Here is a 21,109-nt window from a genome sequence, read left to right on the forward strand (position 1 = left end):
GCATACACACTGTATTACAGACCAGGGATTTAGATGGAGGCTAGGTCCGCATTGACCCCTTCTGTTTTGGCTCCTCCTCAGGACAACTACACATTTGCCCAACCAGGGATCCAGAGGAAAGTCAAGGCCCTGGAGGAGCTGGTCAGCAGGATCGATGGTGAGTCATCCTCCTTCCCTCCATCCATCCACAAAATACTCACAGCTCTGCCACTTTAGCTTGATGTCCTTTTTCCCTTTTTACACGTACCATCCATCTATTTCCCTCTTATCTGTCACAACTCCGCAGTTTTGTGTCGTGCAATCGACATGATGATGGTTAACCTGATTAACGTGAAGAAAAATGTTGCTGTTTGAGTAGCATTTTCTCAATGTCACTTTCTGTGTAGGGTCTTGTGTATATTATGGCGGTTTTTGCTTTATTCAAGAGCGTGGTCCTGTTCAGATTTGTAATGCTTTCACTCAAAACACGACACTGGCACTCAACCCAGATATTTTGTCACTTTGACGAATTTCCTGCGCCCCAGCTTCCGCTCTTTTTCAAGCTCACACTGCTTATGTGATGCATGAAACATCTGTCCTTGGTTTTTTTTTCAGCAAGAAGCTAGAATTCCTATAGAATGTCATGTTATTAAGTGAAATTGTATATAATTGTAGTAGTTAAGTGCAAGTGGAGGGTTTTAAGTGAAAGCATTAAAAAATCTGAATGTCAAATCAACAAGTGCGGCTCTCAAACGGAAAGACCACGCTCTTGAATAGAGATTAAAAAGAAAACATAGTATATCAGTAAAAAAATGTGTTATTATATGAGCATTATGGAGCCAGACGAGATGAATGTCAACTTGTGCATTACTGTGTATATAACCATTTCAAGTATGAGGCTTGCTGTGATCTCGATAGCTCTTCTCTTTACTGAAGTGCCTGAGAACAACCGTGTTCAGCTTCTAATTACAAGCATGTCACAGGGTGGAGAACGGTGGCTTTAATTGTCTTGCATAAATGTCTTGAAGTTCTCTGTGATGTATCTTCTGCCCGGCAACAGGAATAAAAGGCACCTTAATAAATAATAAGTCACTTCAAAAATTAATGAGGATTTCTTTCCTCACTTTAGAGTTACAGTTTGTTTAACACTTTCTCTGCGACACAAACACCGGGAAGAAACATTTCACGCCTCGATTCTTTCCGAGGTTTTTGTCAGCTTGCAATGACTCGACACCATGAACATGTCTTGCTAATTTAAATTCCACACGGCTGTCAAGGTATTGTGTACGTGCCGGTGATTATTAGCGCAAATCAATGACCCGCTGTTCCCTGGAAGTTAATGTATGCACACAGAGTGAACTTGCACGCTCGCGCCTGGTGACATTTCACATTCACTCGTAGCCTGGGTGTTAATAAGCGACACTGATTTTGTCAGTCTATTTCCCGTTTAGTCACAATTGCATCTCTTAATACTACCTGGATTGCTTCTAGCGATCCAAGCTGTCACTGAAAAGGCTTGTGGACCGTGATGCTTTGTGCAGGTTTTTATCAAAGCACGCCCCTGTGCAGTGGTCATGTTCTGGACTAACCTTGGTGCTGTTCGACGATCCTGTCAGCTGCTCTGTCAGCCAGAGGCAGGGGAGGATGCACTCGCTGCATCCAAATGGATAGCGAGAGTGTGTGTACGTGTGTGAGTGCGAATATCAGAGAAAGATAGGTTGTGTATAAATGCAGGCCTGTCTGTTGGCATTTGTGATTGTCAGCAGACACATGCCTAAGGAAAGAGCATGTGTGTATGAGTGTAACTGTAATATTGTGTGTATGTTTTCACTTCAGTGAGAAGATTGTGTTTGCATTGAAGTGCAAGTGTGGGTCAAAATAAGTGTGCGTGGATCTTCTCTGTGTTATAGAAAGGAAAGAAATTTCCAAAGAAAAGAAGGGCAAAAAGGGGAAAGTAAAGTCCTTCCACCATCTGAGCTCCGGCACGCCGCAGCAAAGCCATAACAAATGACTCAGCATTCTTACTGTATCTTACTCCATAAGTGCCCTGTCATCACAGTTGGGGCAGAGCCATTTTCTACCTCGGTAGCTTGACATTACCACCTCTAATGAGATCACAGATAGCTTTTATCTCGTGTTGCAGGATTGTTTTTCGCCCAGCTGTCGACATAGCATCTGTTTTGGGGAACAGTGGCCTCTCATCTTTTTTTAAAAATGACCCATCAGCGCTTATCAGATGGCGTTTATTTTGACAAAGGGTCAGGTCCACGTCTTTGCACAACAGGGAGATGGTTGCACTCTGGATTTACAAATAATCCTTTCCTAAAATCACAAGTTGTATAATCTGTTTTTTAATGAAATCAATCTCTTAGTGCTTCTCTGTGTTTGTTAAAGATTTCTGTATGTTTCCTTTGAGTTTACCAATCCATTACATAGCCTGAATTTATGGTACTTAATCCTGCAGCTCATTATTTTCAATATTTTAGACAAAACTATTTGTGAAATGAGCAGATCTATTATTCTCTATTAGAGAGAGCTAGCAACCTTCCATAAAAGGCACAAGAAAATTGATTAGCTCTTGCTATGAGACTTTGATATTAATTTTCAGCCCTTACGCTGGTCGGGTAAGCGATATGGGAACATTAGTAGTAGATGAGATATGTGTTAAGACAGTGGGAGGATAGAAGAGGATGGTGGGAAAGAGGCAGTCTGATGTTTTTGACCTCAGCTCAGTGTTTCATTGCATTAGTGTTTGCAGCACAGGGTCAGAAGGGACAGGACATTGCTGATGTGTCTGTCCCGCACCACTTTCTCTGTCACCTTCTCACAGTGTCTTTAAAATGACTGCATGTCTCTCCTTCTATGTGCCTGTCAGATGTAGAGGAACACATACAGCACATCAAGTGTACAATCATAGAGAGGGATGGTGAGGAATCTGCAGAGAGGGCTCTTTATTCTCAGACTCCAGAGGTTGAATTACAGGCTATACCTCTGTCTCTGAATTCACCTTTTAGACTCCACTAATGGACATAGTGGGTTGCATTCATTTCACCCAGACTTTCCAAAAGACCTTCCTTTGTCTAACAATCAAAGAGCCAGGATTTAACATAGGCCAGGGGAGGTACTACCATCCTCCAACCTGGAGAGGCCGATATTGTCATCTGACATTGAAATTAACGGCAGGACACTAACACTCTTAGACCATTTGGGCTTAACCTGGCTGTGGATTTTACGAGACAGACAAGACGAAATAAAATGCTCATCGATCCGAACAAAAGATTAAATGAAACAAAGAAAAATAATCTTTCTTTTTCTCCCTCTCACAACCCCAACTTTTTCTTCTTATAACTGAGAGAATATGCAAATCAATAGATTCCTGCAGTAAGTGCCATAAACATTGCAGCGTGATCTCCTACTGATTTTCCTCTTGTTTCCTAATTGTCCAACTATCAGGTACTATTTTTCAGCAAATGTTTTCATTGAAGTTATTGTCAGCCCCACGTTTTCTTCAATATAAAATGACCAAGACGTAAATTGAATGCCATGCTTACATATATCTACTGCCACCATCTGACAAAGGTAACATGGGATAAACATTTCAGTTTTAAGACAGCAATAATTTTCAGTGTTATAAGGATAGGGTTTAATATTCACAATGTTGCCAGTTTACATCCTGGAACAACTGGGAAATGTCTCACTCCTCATTTGGGTGTTACGACTGAGGTGGATGGTTAGTGCTCAAACGTGTGTGCTTGATCAAGCATCTTTACCCATTAGAAAGATCACATGTGTTGTGTTCTTTGAATATTCCATTTTAATTAGTTTTTCTGTGATTTCATTCCTGTGGCATGAGCGCCATTTGAAGATGAAATAAGTCGACCAAAAAGAAAAGAAAAAATGCAGATTAGTTATAAATGTTGATAATCAAAGATGTTTTTCTGCAATTTGTTTCGCTAAGTTGAAAACAGCGGGTGACATCGTTGGATGGTTTTTACTTTGAAATGTCTTTGTTTCTCCCTCTGCTCGCCCCTCCCTCAGACCCCCAACCCTCCTCTGTAATTAATCCTACTTGTAATAAGTGACGCTAACTCCCATTAGCTGTGTTTGACGCTAGCACATGTACCTCCTCAAAAGACAAGCCACTTTGTCGGCATGCGTTTAATGTTTCTCTGATCTCTTTATCCCTCCCTTATCTCTTTCTGTGTATTTGTCGCATGCAAGTGCATTACTACAAGTTCATCAACATGCAAATTGCCCAAAGGTGAATTTATTTATGCAAATTAGAGGACGTCGCACTGGCAGAGTGTTCTCCGCATCCTGACTTGTATTAAAAAACTGGTTGCTGGATTCTGAGGCTGTGTTGCATAATGAAAGGCTGCGATTTGTTTTTTGGGGTTTGGGGGTAAAAAATCATGATAATTTGCGTTTTTACAGCAGCAGTTTTTTTAAATGACCACAGCATTTTGGTTGTGTAGGGTTTTTTTTCCTTCTTTTTTTATATATATTCTTGTTTTAGTAGGATTTATAAAAACACACTTTATAAGCAACTCACAAAAGTGAAGCTTTTTGATTGAAGTGTCTTGAGTGGTGGATGGTTGCAATATAGGTAATTAACTCTGCCTCCTCCATGTTAGTGGTTGGGACAGGGGCCAAACGAACAAGTCTAAACATACGTAAAATAAATGTTTGTCATTTTAGGTGGTTGTTGTCGCACTGATGCCCAAGTGTAAATTTTTCTTCTAAGTTTGGTTTTAATTAACTACATGATGCTATAGAAATGAGGTGAAACATAATGATTGACAGCTGAGACTTACTCGAGATGGATAGAGAACATGTATCAGTTGGACTTTGTTGATGCAACTCGATCACTACTGCAAAGACTCTAAATGACGTCAACGGGGAGAGATGGCAGCACCTGTGTCCGTGATATTTAGGCTTAAGTTTTGTGCAATAGGAGGAAGAAGAGACGCTTGTTCCATCTGTAAATACTATGATAGAGAGTATCGCAATTAATTATAAACTCTCCCACAATTGCTGCAGTCTCCCTCAGGCTAATCAGTAACGATTGTGATGTGACCTTGAGGAATAATCACTCTGACAGATAAACAGAGAGACAAAGATAGAGACACACCACTGGTGGGTTGGCCGGCCGGCTGAGCGTTGGGCTTTTTCAAAATGATTCGGGATCATTCGCATGAATAGAGTAAGGTTGGCTGGGAGTGCGATTCGTTTCTCTGGGTCCTTTACGATACTCACACCTCAGCAGAACACTGATAATTTCCTCTGTAGCTCCGCACTTTCCTGGACCAGATATGCAGATCTGTGCAGACACTTGACACCAGAACATTTGATAATGTTGTCAGCAGCCCAGCAGGACAGACTCACTACAGTGCAGAGGGATTTCAGGAGCCTTGACCAGGACACCAATTTCATGCCGATATTAGTAAAAAGGAACAAATCTTCAATTTGGCTTGGACCACACAGTGTCAAGCCATATACCAAGAGACTGACAAGCTCAGCAGGAATTCTAACAAATACTTTTAACAAGTCATATTAAGTTTAATAATGTGTCTTGTGTATTTTTCCTTCATGGAAAAGTGTCGTACACAATTGAAACCCTTCCCTTAAAAAAGACAGTGAGAGAAAAATTGAAAGCCAGAGCAGAGTGAGAGGAGTGTATCTGTAATTACATTTTAGACCAAGGAGAGCATGAAGTCAGGCAGGATTGGCCTCATCAGCAGAATCCTGGGAAGTGCTCACTAGTCACTGTACGACCTCTGACCTCCCGCTGTCCGCCCGCACTTCCCCAGCCACAGGGTTCAGGCCGCTGCGGAGAGCATGCCGTGGCCTCCATCCTAAACTTCAGCCAGCAGTAGGGAGGAAGACAAGACTCATCGGTCAATCAGTGTTTATGAGAGCTGTCATCCTCAACCTCCCTCAGCCTGCATAACTACACTACCCAGCATGCCGAGCACTCTGCCAGCTGGACCGCAGCCCCAGTGCAGTTCGTTGTTTTAGCTTTAAAAAAATATCTCCTCATCTCCTCGCCCTCTCATATTCATCCTTCTCTCCTATTTTCTCCTTATCCTCTTCATCTCTTTCTATTTTCCTTTCCTCTCCTCTCCCATCATGCACCTCTCCCGCTCTATATTCGGTGAAGTCTCTAATGTGTCATTTAACATTGTCTAAAGTTGCTCCGCTCTCTGTTTGGTGTTAGCTAAGATCTCTCGCCATGCTGCATACGCTGTTAATGAGCTCATATTGTTTATGATTTTTCAGCAGCATGTGATAATTACATTGCTGATAGGAGTGTGAAATAATGGCTTTGTGTTTACTTCGCACCCCGCTGATATGCTGTAACGACTAACATGGTTGCTTCTTTAAGACAGGTGTCACTCAAGTGTTTGAAGTGTGTGTTGGAAAGTAATGATGTGTGTGTTCTTGGCTAGAAATACCTCGCAAAGTGTTTCACCGATTAAAGCTTTATTAAAGCTGCAGGCTGATGTGTGTGCTTGTCAGAGAACAGAGTGGGAGAGAAGAGGATGCTATAGTTTCTCCCTAACTGGCTTTTCTCATAAATTCTCTGACAGCTCTATAATTAAAGCTCTATTATGGTGTGTGTGTGTGTGTGTGTGTGTGTGTGTGTGTGTGTGTGTGTGTGTGTGTGTGTGTGTGTGTGTGTGTGTGTGTGTGTGTGTGTGTGTGTGTGTGTGTGTGTGTGTGTGTGTGTGTGAGGATGAATGCCATGGGTTTTGATGACTGTGAACTCTGTGGTATTTTTAATCTTTTGTCATGTAAAGAAGCATAAAACAAATATTTATCAAGAGCAGGGAAAGGAACAAAGACAGCCGTTCTCAGTGTCAGAGCTCCATCTGCAAGTTTTCAGCTGACATTTCTGCCTCGACATGTCTTCACGCCAACCTGCCACGCTATGACACTGACATCGACGCTGCTCTTTGACTCTTGAGCTTAATTAAAGCGGCGCAATGCAAAATTTGCTTTCGGGTATACTCGGGCTCCCCTTACAGGCAGGGGGCTGAATTCACTGTAGTTAATATGAGTTGCGGTATGAAGCAGAGTTGCCGTAGCAATTGTAATTTTATGTCTTGAAAACATGAACTAAATTAAGTTACACATTCATGCTCTTCCAGTTCTTGGTGTCTGGCACTAAATAATAGCATATAAGCTCACAAGCTAACACAGCAAGCAAGCAGCCAACGCAGTTATCGATGTCCGAGGATGATGTCATCAGGTTTACCTTGCTTCTGATGATAAACCATCGAGTCCACAACTTTACTTAAACAGCCCATTGTCAAGCAAGCAGAAGAGCACAAGATATAAACAAGCAAAAGTTAGGACTTACTTGTCCAATAACAACAACACCAGTTCGGCATCTTGCTGCTTCTTTTGACCCCTTAAGCTCTCGGCAGTGAAATACGCTCCGAGGTTCACTCTTGTTCGGTTTCTTATTCTGTCACTGTCTCCTTTCCTCTTCTTCTGAGAATTTCCTCTTTGGTTTCTTCGTTGGCTCTGCCATGATGGACGTATGCCATAAAGCAGTTGTTATTCCAGCACGGTACACTAGAGTTACTTAGTGCAGTACATTCTTCCTCTTATAATTTTGTGTACCATCAAAATTAAGCTGTTATTTTAAGGTATGAAACCTAAATAGTGTCGCTTTAAGAACACCTGATGCAGAGTATGGTCGAAACGGATTATTAAAAACAGAACATATTTCATGGTTATGTGGAGACACAAGTGGAAATCTCCTCGCATGCTGATGTTTATCCTTTGAATTTGATTGATGGTCATATTCAGCTGTTTCTTTATGCGTATTCCCAGCTCATGTTGACCACAGAAGATGAATCACAGTGATGTGCACAGAAAATCCATCACACCTACTTTGAATATTGGGGCTGTTTATGTTCTGTACTTTTCTTATTGTCATCAAATGCCACAACAAGACCAAAACCAGCTTTTAATTGATTCTACTGTATTGTCTGTGAAGCCAAAGCCTAATGATGGCATATTCTCCTGTGTCGCATACCTCCATGAGGTGCATTCAAATCAGACATTTTCCCCAGGGAACAGAAACCTCTTGAGGAACTCAGGACCCCTACCTGCCTTTCCTCTGGGACCAGGGTCTATAATAAATTCCAGGAAGTTCTATCCCTCAAAAAGTCCCTTCTCACGGGTTGTATTTTCTACAGGCTGAGGAACTTTTGGGGAAGGTCTAGCAACACTGACTGTAGCTGCTTCATCATAAATGGTCGAATTCTCCACAGCACTGTAAAGATATCCAACCTCAATAATCCCAATGCACAGCACAGGAGTTTTTAAAACTTATAACCAGATTGTCAGTAGCAGAGGACTGTATAATGTGCGTGTGAGCCAAAAATGATCACATTTGTTACATCCTGAAGAAAATTAGTTTGATATTTCCCTGATCTTCTTCTTCTTGTCCCCGGCTAACTAATCTTTGAAGCAACTGCAGGAGTGGGTGGGGGGTTTAGGAGAGGGTTTTTTTTCTATTCATTTTTGGAGCCAAATATACACCGAAAAAAAGACAAACTCTGCTTTTAATGAACTTTATCTTTGCAAGTGCAAATCTAGCCATTTGGAAAAGTCGGAGAGCCACTCTCTCCTTTTAATCTTTTAGCAGAACATTTTATTTCTAGTGTTTGGTGTATATGAAAATATTTATCATTAATTCATTCACATTGATTTTAATAATTAAGGTATTTTTTGACAAAGTGTCATTTACTGAAAACAAGGATATCCAGCTGTTAACCTTTAAAAAATACAAATATAGTGAACAATATTTTTACAAGCCCTTCTCTACTTGATAATGACTACATGATAAACAAAACAAAGGTGCATTGGGTCATAATTATAATATTCCAGGTGAGTAATTTATTGTTTTGTCATCTCTGTGGTAGAAACATACATTTTAGTCACTGCCAAATAAGATCTGTTTCCCCGATGCTGGAAAATCATGTTGCCATTGTTTCACAGCTCAAACTGCAAACAGAGCAAATGAGGCTTAGCAGGAAATGTAGCATGACTCATAATAAAACGCTGAAGAAGTTTATTTTTATAATACAAAGTGTGTGTTTGACATGGAGGACCACTGAATGTGCAAAGATCACAGTAGGTTTGTGTGACTTACTAAGATGAAAAATCACACACATAAATGTGATTTGTATTGGCTTCCACTCTGCCCACTTTCCCCTCACAAAAAAAGATAAAGACATAATTTTGCTAAAAGCAACAGGGGTTTTGTACTAACTGACCTTTTATGACAGGTCAGAAATTAAAACTGTTTTAATCAGCTCCGAATGGAAGCAAAGAAATAATAAAAACCCACACAATACATCACCTATACAGACTGTGCCTTCTGTCATCAACTCTGGATGCCATTGACCTACTCGCCATTCCTCAGTGGGCTGACACACAATTGCTTTCAAGCTTTATCCAACAGTGAATGCACTGCCTGTTCACTTCCTAAAGTGGCGTGTAGCTTTTCCCAGACAATTTTGATTGCTCTGTAATTACATCTCTACTATTTGTGTGTGTACGACTGCAGCAATTGCTAACAGAGACGAGCATTCTAATGAAATTGTCCATTTACACACGTCTTACTGTCACTGATATTATAGCAAGAGCTTAAAGGACGTTTTCTTGCCTTGCAGACATTCTCAAATCTACTATTTCCTTTAAAAACATGTGCAAGATGCAAAATCTTAATTCACGAGTGTAACTGTTGTATTTTTAATTTTTTTGCAGAGTCTGTGCACATCCACATGCAGCAGTATGAGGTCGAGTACCTGCAGTTTGCCTTCCGCTGGATGAACAACCTCCTGATGAGGGAGCTGCCACTGCGCTGCACCATCAGACTGTGGGACACCTACCAGGTACACACTCGCAGCAAAGCCACAGTTATTTTGCTGTTTGTCATTTTTGAATTTCTGTCTGGCTCTGCGTGAGGCCTGCTCAACTCGAACACACAGATCAGACAGTTGCTACTGCTATTTGTTCTGTGTTAACACATATGGAGTCAAAAGGTCCTCTGTTAATATATAGGAACACTACAGAGAATGGACAAAAGTGTAGATATAGAGGTAAAAGTTTTATAAATGTGAATGAAACATTTCTGGAGATTAACGGTTGAGGGATTGCGGAGGATTAGTTCATTCTGAAATTAAACAAAGCTGTCAGTATCTTCTTTCATGCATGGAACAAAGGTTTTAGCTGTTGTAACGTATGGTTAAGTTTTCCTTTCATGGCTGCTGTTTTTTTTTGTGTGTGTGTGTGTGTGTGAGAGAGAGAGATAGAGAGAGAGAGAGAAAGTGTCAAATTAAAGCCTATTACTGTGGTGACCTAGATGTGTAAATTAGCAGGATCTTAATCCCATTCAAACACATCTGGACCTGTTCATTCCCCCGCCCTTTCACATTTACACAAAGCTTAATAGGCGACACCTACGGTTATGCCAGATAGTTAACCTCGGTTGGCGTTGTCAATAACGCCTAATGTCTGCTATTGATTCAACGGGGTGTGTTTATATGCCGGGACATGTGTGGGTAGTCCAGGCCATGAGCTGAGTACATATAATGGATTTTCCAGTTGACACTGAGGTTGAGAGTGTAAGACATGTGATCACGTCAAAGCGTGTGATTCGATGAGGAGAGCGGAGAGAGGAAGAACAGAGGGGCTTCAGGTAGGGCTTAAAATACACTTCTCCATTGGTGGCACACTGTGCCAGGTGGTTGCACAAACATATGTAGAATGTTTCCTTCCTGCTGTCATCTCAACAACAGTGTCTGCAGCTGTTCTCACATCACCAGGTGGCTTTTAAAGCTTTTGACGAAACTTTGAATCTTTCGAATCACTTGCTGAAGTCAAACCAGGCCAAAGATTATATGCACCCAAAAAGAAAACTGTCAATATTTATAATAGAGCCTGATCAACTCTGATTGGCCGTTACATACAGTATATTAAAAAAAACACAAATGTCACTGAATTTCTTACCTGGACTTGTACTTACTCATATTCTATTGAAGAATATTATTCTCTATTTCTTTTCCTTATATTTATATCTAATTATATTGTTGCTTACTTTTTGTATATTTTTATATTTTCCTTTGTGAATCATTATAACAGAAAGAATTTGATCTTAATTTCGTAGATTCTGCACATTGACAATCAAGTTCTTGAATCTTGAATTTAGAAAATACAATTATAAATCATTATACTTTGTTATGATAAACTTTATTTAAACATTAAATATTGATATACATTTTTTATTCTGAAAAATAATAACAATAATTTATCGGTGCAAATCGGCAAACATAAATGCTGATTTTGATATGCCTATTGGCTGATTTTACTGGCTAACCGATTTTTAACAGTCCGTGCTTCCAAAAGATCTGTTATATTTTTAATGACACTAATCTGACTTGTCCCAGCCTCTAAAAACTCTCTTCTTCTCAGTGACGTAAAACTGCTGGGTCAGCCACAGTGCCATGCTCATGAACCTGGAAAAACGAGTCCTCCGGTCTAAGTGTCTTACCACTCGCATGACGTATGTGGGCATCAGTGTATGGGAAGCCAGGGGAAGCTATGTCTCTCAGGGAATACACTTTGATTGACCCGGCAGCAGCAGTATGTTTCCATAAACCAACCTCCTGGTCAGTTATCCATTATAAACACGGATAGCCGTTGGACTTCAGTCGATTACAGGACTGATGCTAAATCATTACTAGAAACTCCTGCGCTCTCTATTCTGGGAAAGTCTTTTCTGTGTTGTTGTGACTGAATCGCAGGCAGCTGGCAGCAGAGAGGAAAATATCTAGAGTAGCAGAGAGCTTGATAAGGACGCTCTGCAGGTGTTTTATGTTTCAGATAGTGCAGTGCAGTACAAGTCTGTCCTGCTAACACGCTGGCAGGTTGTCTGACACATTTCCTCTGAGGGGTTCCTTGGTATTGAGGTTATTCTCGATGAATGGATTGGGAAAAGCGTAAGTGGTGAGCAAATGTTTCGTCTGTGGATCTGAGTCATGCACAAAGAAAGTGGATAACCTTCATTTGATATACTGGATTATCCGGATAAAATCAATAAATCATAATTGATCACATTTTGAACACATTACTGGTTATTAGGATATATTCTAGTTGACCCAGTAATGCGTTGTACCTGACCCAGCTCTACAGTATAATGGTCTCTATTATACATGCTGTCTGCATGGTGTCCATAGTAACCAGCAGTTATTTTCCACCATGCATCATCAGTCAGGAGCTTAGCGACCAATCTAATCATCGTCCTACTGAAGGAAGGACATAAGTGAAGCAGAAAGAATGAGCGAAAGCAAAGCATTCAAGTCCAATGAACAAGTAACTCACCAAGAAATACATGAAGAAAGTCCTGCCTTTAAAGTGGATTCACAGCATCAAAAGCTGCTTGTGTCCTAAAGAGAAAAATGCACAACACCTTGTCCTGACATTGAGTCACAGTTCATGTCTCATTATCAGAACATAATTTACACCTTGATGTCAGAACAGTGGGTATGTTGATGCATGAGTCTACACCACAGGGCAGCCTCAGTTTACAGGGCACATGTGTGTTTCAACAGGCAACTTGTCAAGACATCATGACATCATCCCATCATCAATATACCACATAACTCCATAATGGCGAGAGCATTGTTTCCTTACAAGCTTTGTGAAGTTTGCATGTTCCTCTATGGGTTTCCTGCTACAGTGAGACAAAACACAGGGTTTAGGATGTGTGGTTGGAGCATATTAACATGACTGTAACCATGAAATACAGCGTGAAAGGATAACATCACAAACTACACTCAGTTGCACTCAGTCCACCTCAAGTCAAAAAGAAAAAAACAAGGAATGAATGAATGATTAAACGTTGTTTCTTTGTCGTGACTTGACAGCAACCCAGCTACACATTGTTCTTGTAATCCATCCTCTAAATATTTGATGTTTTACAATGTTGTTTGGATCGCAGCCTCGACACACATGCATGCACACCCTCCCAGACAACACACAAACACACACGTACACCTTTTTGGGCAGGCTCTGTCGCAGTCCCTCACCTCCAGTCCATCCCCCGGTAGGGGAATTAGGCCATTTCCACTCATGAAACTTTCAGTTGCGCTGACGGCAAGAAGCTGTTCTCTTCTGCTCTACTCTGCTCCTTTTTATTTTCCCTTTTTAAAACTTTGTCTCTTTTCAACTCATCGGCAATTCTTCCACTGTCCTCCCACCTCTTCTCCTCTTATTTTTCTTCTCAACTTATCCTTCTAGTTTTCTATCCTTCCGTTAAGCCTTGCTGTCCTAATGTACAGCTCTTGTCCTCACTCCTCAGCAGACAGCTAGGTTTGTTAGGTTAGGGTTTTCTGCACAAAAGGGCCCACAGCATCCTTGTGAACACATGAGTGCTTTTCTAATCTTCAGCTTAAGGGACAGTGCACTTAAATTATGACAGCTTGCTCTCCGCTCAAGGATTCGTAGATTATCCCCAGTAAGTTTCTGTAAGCGCGTGTTCCTTTGCTTGTCAGCGTGTATTCCTGCGTTTGTTCGAGTCCTCAACATGCCGACCTTCCCTCTGAGTCGAACATGTTCCTTTCTTTTTGCAGAGGTTTCTGTTGTTGCACAGGCTGCTTTTCAACACGACTCAAAAATGCATTATTTGTTCACGTCCAAACAACCTGACTTTGCCCCTCCTGCAGATTAATTTGCGCTTTTTGACAAATGTCCTCAACGCACAGCGAGTGTTCGGTCTTTCACTAATGTAGATAATGAACAGAAAGACCTTGCCCTTTGTGACTGAGTCTGTGTGCATGTGTGGGTGTTTCAAGGGAGATTTTAACCTGAGTGTTGTAATGTCTCCGTTGTGGTCCTCTCTCTGCGGTGTGGCCATCTGTTCAGTAGCCTGATCCAGCATAAGGCGGCTTTTGCTCTTTCTCTAGATCTCTGTCATCCTCTCTTGCTGTTCTTCCTACCTGCAGTCTCTTCTTCCTTTTTGCCTTGTGCTTTTTTGCCTTTAGTGTCGTTTTCCCTTTTTTTTATTTCATCACTATCTTAAGAAAAGGAAGCGACAGAAGGGAGGAATGATTCACATCAAAACACACAAATCCACACCTCTCTTCCCCCGTACACAGACAGACGGGCCGACAGACAGGGACCAAATTATCTCTGTTGCATGGAGCATGAAATTAGCAAGCAGCTCAGTGTGGCAGCATTAGCATGACTGTTAAAGGGATACTGTGACATTTTCAGTTTCTTAAACATGGTTCTTTTTCAATATGGATGGTCAAATTTCCCGGAGCAGGGAGCTGTTAAGTTTTGTTAATGTACTGTGTAAATGTGTGAATTCCAGGCAGGGGAGTTTTGAATTTACTGCAACAAAAGTAAGCAACACTAACTTAAAATATCAGCTTCAAAATTAGTTTGATGATTCACTGACTCATAAAAAAACAATGTTCATCGAGGAAACTTTCAAATTATGAAGAATTCTAAACCTAGTACGATGTGTTAGTTACAGCAGCTGATCTTCTGGTCCAGGAAGCTGGGGATCGTGGGTAATATCCACTGTTCAACTCGGTTTCAGTTCAGTGAGTGGGACTGCGCTGTCAGAGCTCCCGCTTTGTTTTGTCTCTACATGAAAACAACTTAATCACTCAGACATGGAGCCCAGCAGAATTAATCACCGCATGCGGCTGCAGAGGACGCTGTTGCTCAGTCAAAGTGACATAGTGTTGCTTTAATCAGCGGTGACAAGTAACTAAGTACATATATTCAAGGTGAAGTAACCTTTCTAAAATGCATTGCTTCATTTAGACCTTCCTATCCTTTAGCTCACTCACAAAGTTGCGCTAAAGTCAATCATCAGACTACTCAAGGGCTACATGTATTCTTGCATGAATATCAATAAAGCACTTACTTGCCACCTGAACAAAAGAGAGACTGCGACCATTCCAGAGGGAAGTGGCCCTCCTCACTTTTTCTGCCACTCTGTCGTCCATCTACTGTAGTGGCTGTCCCTGTAGTCACTTGGAACAATAAGACAGGCCTCAGTAGGCAGGACCCTGGCCATACACAAACACACACACACGCACACACACAGTCTTACCATCTTCCAGAAAACGCCCTCATATCTCTGGCCCTCTGTCACACTCCCACTGGCATGAGCGTCAGCATTTCTCTTCTTCTTTTCTTTTTTCTTTTATTGTCTCTGTCTGACACTATCGCAGCATGGCATGAGCACAGATAGCATCAATTGCACAGTTAATGTAATGTAATGTCCATGCGTTAATGTAATGGCTTGCATTATAGTGTTTGTAATTTGCTCATCACTGTATGTTTTCACTGTAACGTGCTGTATGTGTGTGCTCCCTCATACGTTATATAGACACCAGAGCTTTTCTTTAGATTCAGGCTCTAGACACGTGCATGTAACCTGTATATACATTACATACATCACACATTCATCCACTGTACATGCATTCACTCTGCTGCGTTTTGAAGCATCCTCGTTCATACTGTTTTCTAGAACTAAGCAACCAGGTGCAAATAAGACAATCTGCTTCCTGTTTACACCAGGCATGCACAGTGCTGGTGTGTTAATATGGACAGGGATGATTATTCATACAGAACTAAAACAGTATGGATGTAGCCACAGAGAAACTAAATGTAGTTTCTCATGGACCCCCCTATGCTGCATGGGGGGAACATAGGTGCTAAAATCTAGATGTGAAGCTATACTAGATACAAATTAAAAACTGTCAACAAACAATTAAATGTGAAAACGACACATCGTTGAGTGTCAGGAGCACTTTTATATTAGCAGCAACAACTTGAATATGGAGAAGGTGCATTTCAATATGTTTTCTCCTCTTGTATCAAACTTGACTGGTGCTGAGGGAATTTTGACAAAGCAAGTCTTAAAATATGCACGATTAACGTTGCGCTGCTTCTTGATCACTGATGCTGCTGTTGAACGCTCGCAGGTAGATTGGTACAGTAACAAAAGCAGCCAACTCCCCTGGCTGATGGTATGACCAGCACTTCACAGTCGTAAACTCCACCGGTGGAAAACAGTGTTTGGATACAGCTTTTGTGCACCATTCCTTGTTGATATATAAACACACAACCCACCGCCATGAGTCTTTCTGACAGCGATGATCCCCTGTTGGCTCAGTAATAAGTTACCCTGCCCAGCAGCTCTTTATTTGAAGCTGTGTAGTTCATCGTCCTCACTCTGCCAATCTCAAGAACCTCCTGGTGAATGTAGCTATATAAAAGGTGTTTTTTTTATTTTTATTTTCTTACAGTTGAATACACGTGAGATGTACAAACACAAAAAAATATTTGGTCTCACTCATCATACACATAAACACTGAGTGAGGTTGAACAGAAACATCAGGCATCCCAAATCGACTCAACCCTTAGCAAGGTGGGATTTCAGATTTGTATTCCTTTTGCCGCTTTTTCCTTTCTGATTAACCTTAGTGCTTGGTAATTTTAAACATAGCCTAAAGCGAGGTACCACATCGGAGGAGCACACACCAACAAAAACTGTGCTGAAGTTGATTTTAAATGTATTTAGAGCAGGGGTCACAAACAGGCGGACCGCGGTCCGAGTCCGAACCCAGAAGCCGTCCCGTACGGACCCGGACCTACAGCCAAAACAGAAGGTTATGATTTAAAACCCGACGGGGCGCTTCTATTTGTAACCGGCGCAGCTTTTGTAGTCTTTACGGTAGTGGTTTAGCGAATGCGACTCTACAGTGCAGACAGATGAGAGAGTTTGAGGCAAGTTACACATGAAAAGACGGTAGAAAGAAAAAGAAAGATAGCGATACAGGTAGAGAAAACAAAGGGAGAGATACAGATGACTGAGCCGGAGAAAGGGAGAGAAGCAGAGGAGTGAGACGGAGAAAGTTGAGAAACAGGAGTGAGATGGAGAAAGGGAGAGAAACAGAGGAGTGAGACGGAGAAAGTAGAGAAACAGGAGTGAGACGGAGAAAGTTAGAGGACGGAGAAAGGGAGAGAAACAGAGGAGTGAGACGGAGAAAGTTGAAAGGAGAGAGAAACAGGAGTGAGACGGAGAAAGGGAGAGAAACAGGAGTGAGACGGAGAAAGGGAGAGAAACAGACGGAAAAAAAGTGGGGGAGTGGGATATAAGAGGGGAAGAAAGTGATTCTAAAACTGTTCAATTGTTAAGATGTGTTGAGATTTATTATCTGTAAAATTGGTTGAGACTTTTGAGTCAAGATGTGAAACAGAAAAAGGGAAATTCAAGCTTTTGCTCCCTTTTATTTTATTTTTCTGAAGTTAAGCCCTTTATTTGAACATGCACAATTTTCACATTTTATTTATTTTCTCTTATTTTGAAATGCAGCCCTACTTTTATTTAGTTAATGAGAGAACATTATACATATCTGCAATCATACATATATGTTCAGTTCTTTGTTACGTGACAATAAATATTGTCCAAAAGTTTTTGAATCGTACTGAATTCATTCAGGTATTTAGTACATGCAGATGTTGATACAACTACTAGGCTACTTAAATATATATCACACTAAATAGTTAGACATTATGATCTTCCGGACCTTTGCTTCAAGAAATTTTCTCTAACTGGACCTCTTTAAATTTTAGTTGAATACCCCTGATTTAGAGCCATTCCTCTAAAACACTTTACCCTCTACAAGCCTCCTGCTTTCAGTTTTAAATGGACGGCATCATGACTTGCTACTAGTCATCAGACTCTTCTTCTTAAATAATTTACAAGTCAAACTGGCTGGTCCTTGCCATGTATTTAAATTCATCCTGCAGTCACACGCCTAAACCATCACACCCTTTGCAGCACTAAGGGATGGATTGTATGGAAGAATACTGGTACGACTTGTAGCAGTTCTCGCCAATCACTCCAACAGTCATGTTCGTGTACATATCAAATGAAAAGAGCTTTAAAAGTGCCACTCCAGTGCCAGCGGCTCATCATATTCTATCCGTGTAATCCTTGCATCAGTTTAAATCTGCTCGTTTATCATCTTGCGTCACCCCGCTGCACCATCACCTTTTCATCTCGTCTGGGGTCGGTTAGTCCCACATCAGGCCGGCTTGTTTTGGAGAGGCGAGACTCATCAGACAGCAGATGCAGCAGTTTTAACATGCTGTGACATTGCTCTTTTCCTCCTCACTCTGCATTCCACATTCCCTTTCCCTCATTTCTTCACCTTTAGCCTCCCATCCTGTCTGTCTCTCATGCACTCCCCCTCACTTCTTGCTCCTCTCCCTATCGACTCCTCTCCCTTTACCCCGTCACCCGTTTTTCCCCAGTGTTCTTCCTAACTTCTCCTTACTTTGATCAGCAGCGTTTGTCAGTCGCAGTCCCACCTGTCTGGGCCAATATGGCTGCCCTGACACAAGGGAGGGGGGGGGAGGAGGACATAGAATAACAATGGAGGAGGAGAGGAGGTAAAGACTTGTTTGACAGAGTCACCTTGGCTCCTGTGACAAACTTTATTTTGTAAATCACAACGATGAGAATGTCCGAAGCAGCTGTAGTGGATGAATGGGGCAGAAGTGAGGGATAGATTGTGGACTCAGAGAGAAATGGAAAAAGAGAGTGATGGGTGGTGCGATGGGAGAGATGTTCATTCGTTTTAGTTTGCTAATTTTGTACAAAAAAGTTTGTAATAAATTGGAATATACAGTATCTCTCCTTCTTGGAGTTTAGTTTTCATGTACGTTTACTGATTTGGGACGAGAGTTACTTAGCTTTGCTTATATAAGCTCAGCTTAGCATAAGAAAGCATGGAGATACAGCCTGTTTAGCTAACTGTAAAGTTCCAAGATACACCTACCAACTTAAAGCTACATCATAGTAGGTTGATTAGTTTTTTTCCTCAGATTTTAAAACCAAATTAAGTTCTCTCTGGTCCCAGCTCTTTATCAAGAAGACATGACTGTGATATCAACCTTCTCAGCTCAATTTCAACAGGAAACTAACAAGTACATTTCTTAATTTGCTGAACCACACCTTAAAAGAATTTAAAATCCAATAGCATTTTTTCTAATTTGCAGCTGAAACATGACCCTTGGAGCACTATTGTTCTCGTTATATGGTGATTTGTATTGTCTTAATATGACTGTGATGAAATTTATAATTAGTAGTTTGCAACTGATGGTTGTTTTTGTCATTGATGAATCTGTCTATTACCTTTTTAGATTAACCTCGTTCTGCAGTTCTCTATGGCCTGTGGGCACCGGCATCTACAATTTGTTTATATGTAGCAATGCATAGGATACTAATGTGTGAAATTGCTCCTTTGGTAGCATATACAAACGTGTGTTTTATTTCCATTACAGCAGAGTGAACCATGTTCATATCAGAGCCTGTTTGAATGTATTTAAAAAGCTCTTTGAACTTTTCACAGACATAAAAATCAATTGCTATCAGAGCAACAAAAAAGAAAAACAATACATGCCAATTAAATGTTTAGTATTGTTCATTCATATGAAAAGATATTTTCTTGTGTCAAATGTTTGAAACTGACCAAAACCCCTTTTGAAAAATAGACAATTGTGCAGTCCTACCCCTAACCCAGGAATAAATTTTTAAGCAAAAACTCTACAGCATGTATTAAACGACGACCAAAGTAGCTATTCATAATGCACGCAAATAACTTGCCACAACTTAATGTGACTGTCAAGTTGGGCATAAAATATTAATGCATTTAAATAAGGGTTGAGCAATCAATTCTATCAAAAAATCGTTAATAAATATATATATATAATCAAATTAAGTGTGTCAAATTCTCACATTATATTAGCTGGAACTGTTTTGCTTTATAATTGATGTGAAGCATAAATTGATTACCAAAGTGGCCGATTTATTTTTTGTTAGTGAGCTAATCGGCTAATCTTTTGAGCGCTAATGAGCTTTAAACACTTTTATCTTTTAGTAGTGCCTGTCAGTCAAGCACAGAGTGAATTAATACAGATATTCTGCTTATAAAGTGTGTTCATTCTAGATCATCAATAAATACACACATTTTTAATGTCCATAAAAATCCCAACATGCGATGTTCCCTTTATTCTGTTTTTAGATGTCCCTGACATTACGAAAGGAGAAGCGTTACTATGGAGACGTGACCACTGATGCTGTGGTGCCTCAGCTACTTTGTCATAAAAGTGATTGAGTTGTAGTGAACATTTTTTGTGTGTGTTTTTTAGATTTTATTTTTCCTGCCATTTTCCAGCTGCCAGCAGCAGAGTGAGTCACACGGTGTAAACAGAAACCATTCCTGCTGCAGCCAGTGCAGTGGATAGATTTCAAGTTAACGGTGGATCGCCATGGAAATGATAGGTGGCAGATCAAAATTTCAAGAGCGCTTGTTAATGCAAGTTGTTGTTAATATAAGATAAATCCCTTTGTACTTTGTGAAGTATCCTCTCACAGTCATATTAATGAGAAAGTGACAGAAGAGGGTGTCAATGAGATGAAGGAGGGGACAGTTTGTGAGATGGAGGGGTGATCGAGAAAGAGGGAAGGAGGTAGGGAGGTTGAAAGAGAAATAGTTTCACACAAGAGTTCACCGGTGCCTACACACACACACGGGAGAAAGGAAATGAATACTGTGCAAATCTTTGGGGACTGATAAACATTGTGTGCCCATGTGCCACTCGTATCCCTCTCTCTCTCTCTCTCTCTCTCTCTCTCTCTCTCTGTGTGTGTGTGTGTGTGTGTGTGTGTGTGTGTGTGTGTGTGTGTGTGTGTGTGTGTGTGTGTGTGTGTGTGTGTGTGTGTGTGTGTGTGTGTGTGTGTGTGTGTGTGTGTGTGTACACACGTGCTTGCTTCAGTTGTTTGGATTGAAGCTGCAAGGTTATACCAACAAGCTAGTCACCTGCCAGTTTACAACTCGCATCACGCTACGCTTCGCTGTGCACAAACAACCCTCCTTTCCCCCATTCTCTCAATACACTCTCAATTTTTTTTTCCATTTCCCTCTCACTCACACACGCACATAAACACACTCTCAGTTGGGAGATTCTGTATTGTGTTAACTAAGTGGGAGGCAAAGTAGGAGGAAACCCGAACAAC

The 21,109-nt window shown here is 40.9% G+C and overlaps 1 protein-coding gene across 2 annotated transcripts in view; it reads left to right on the forward strand.

Moving 5' to 3' along the window:
• The window catches only part of tbc1d22a (TBC1 domain family, member 22a), a 124,312-nt gene that overhangs the window by 75,674 nt on the left and 27,529 nt on the right, over nucleotides 1–21,109 (forward strand). For both annotated transcript variants that reach the window (XM_035147124.2, XM_035147123.2), the window contains exons 11-12: nucleotides 82–157; nucleotides 9,766–9,893. In XM_035147124.2, the coding sequence (XP_035003015.2) occupies nucleotides 82–157; nucleotides 9,766–9,893 (204 nt within the window). The remainder of the gene's footprint in view (nucleotides 1–81; nucleotides 158–9,765; nucleotides 9,894–21,109) is intronic.

The sequence above is a fragment of the Hippoglossus stenolepis genome, chromosome 22, assembly GCF_022539355.2.
Source record: "Hippoglossus stenolepis isolate QCI-W04-F060 chromosome 22, HSTE1.2, whole genome shotgun sequence".
Taxonomy (NCBI): domain Eukaryota; kingdom Metazoa; phylum Chordata; class Actinopteri; order Pleuronectiformes; family Pleuronectidae; genus Hippoglossus; species Hippoglossus stenolepis.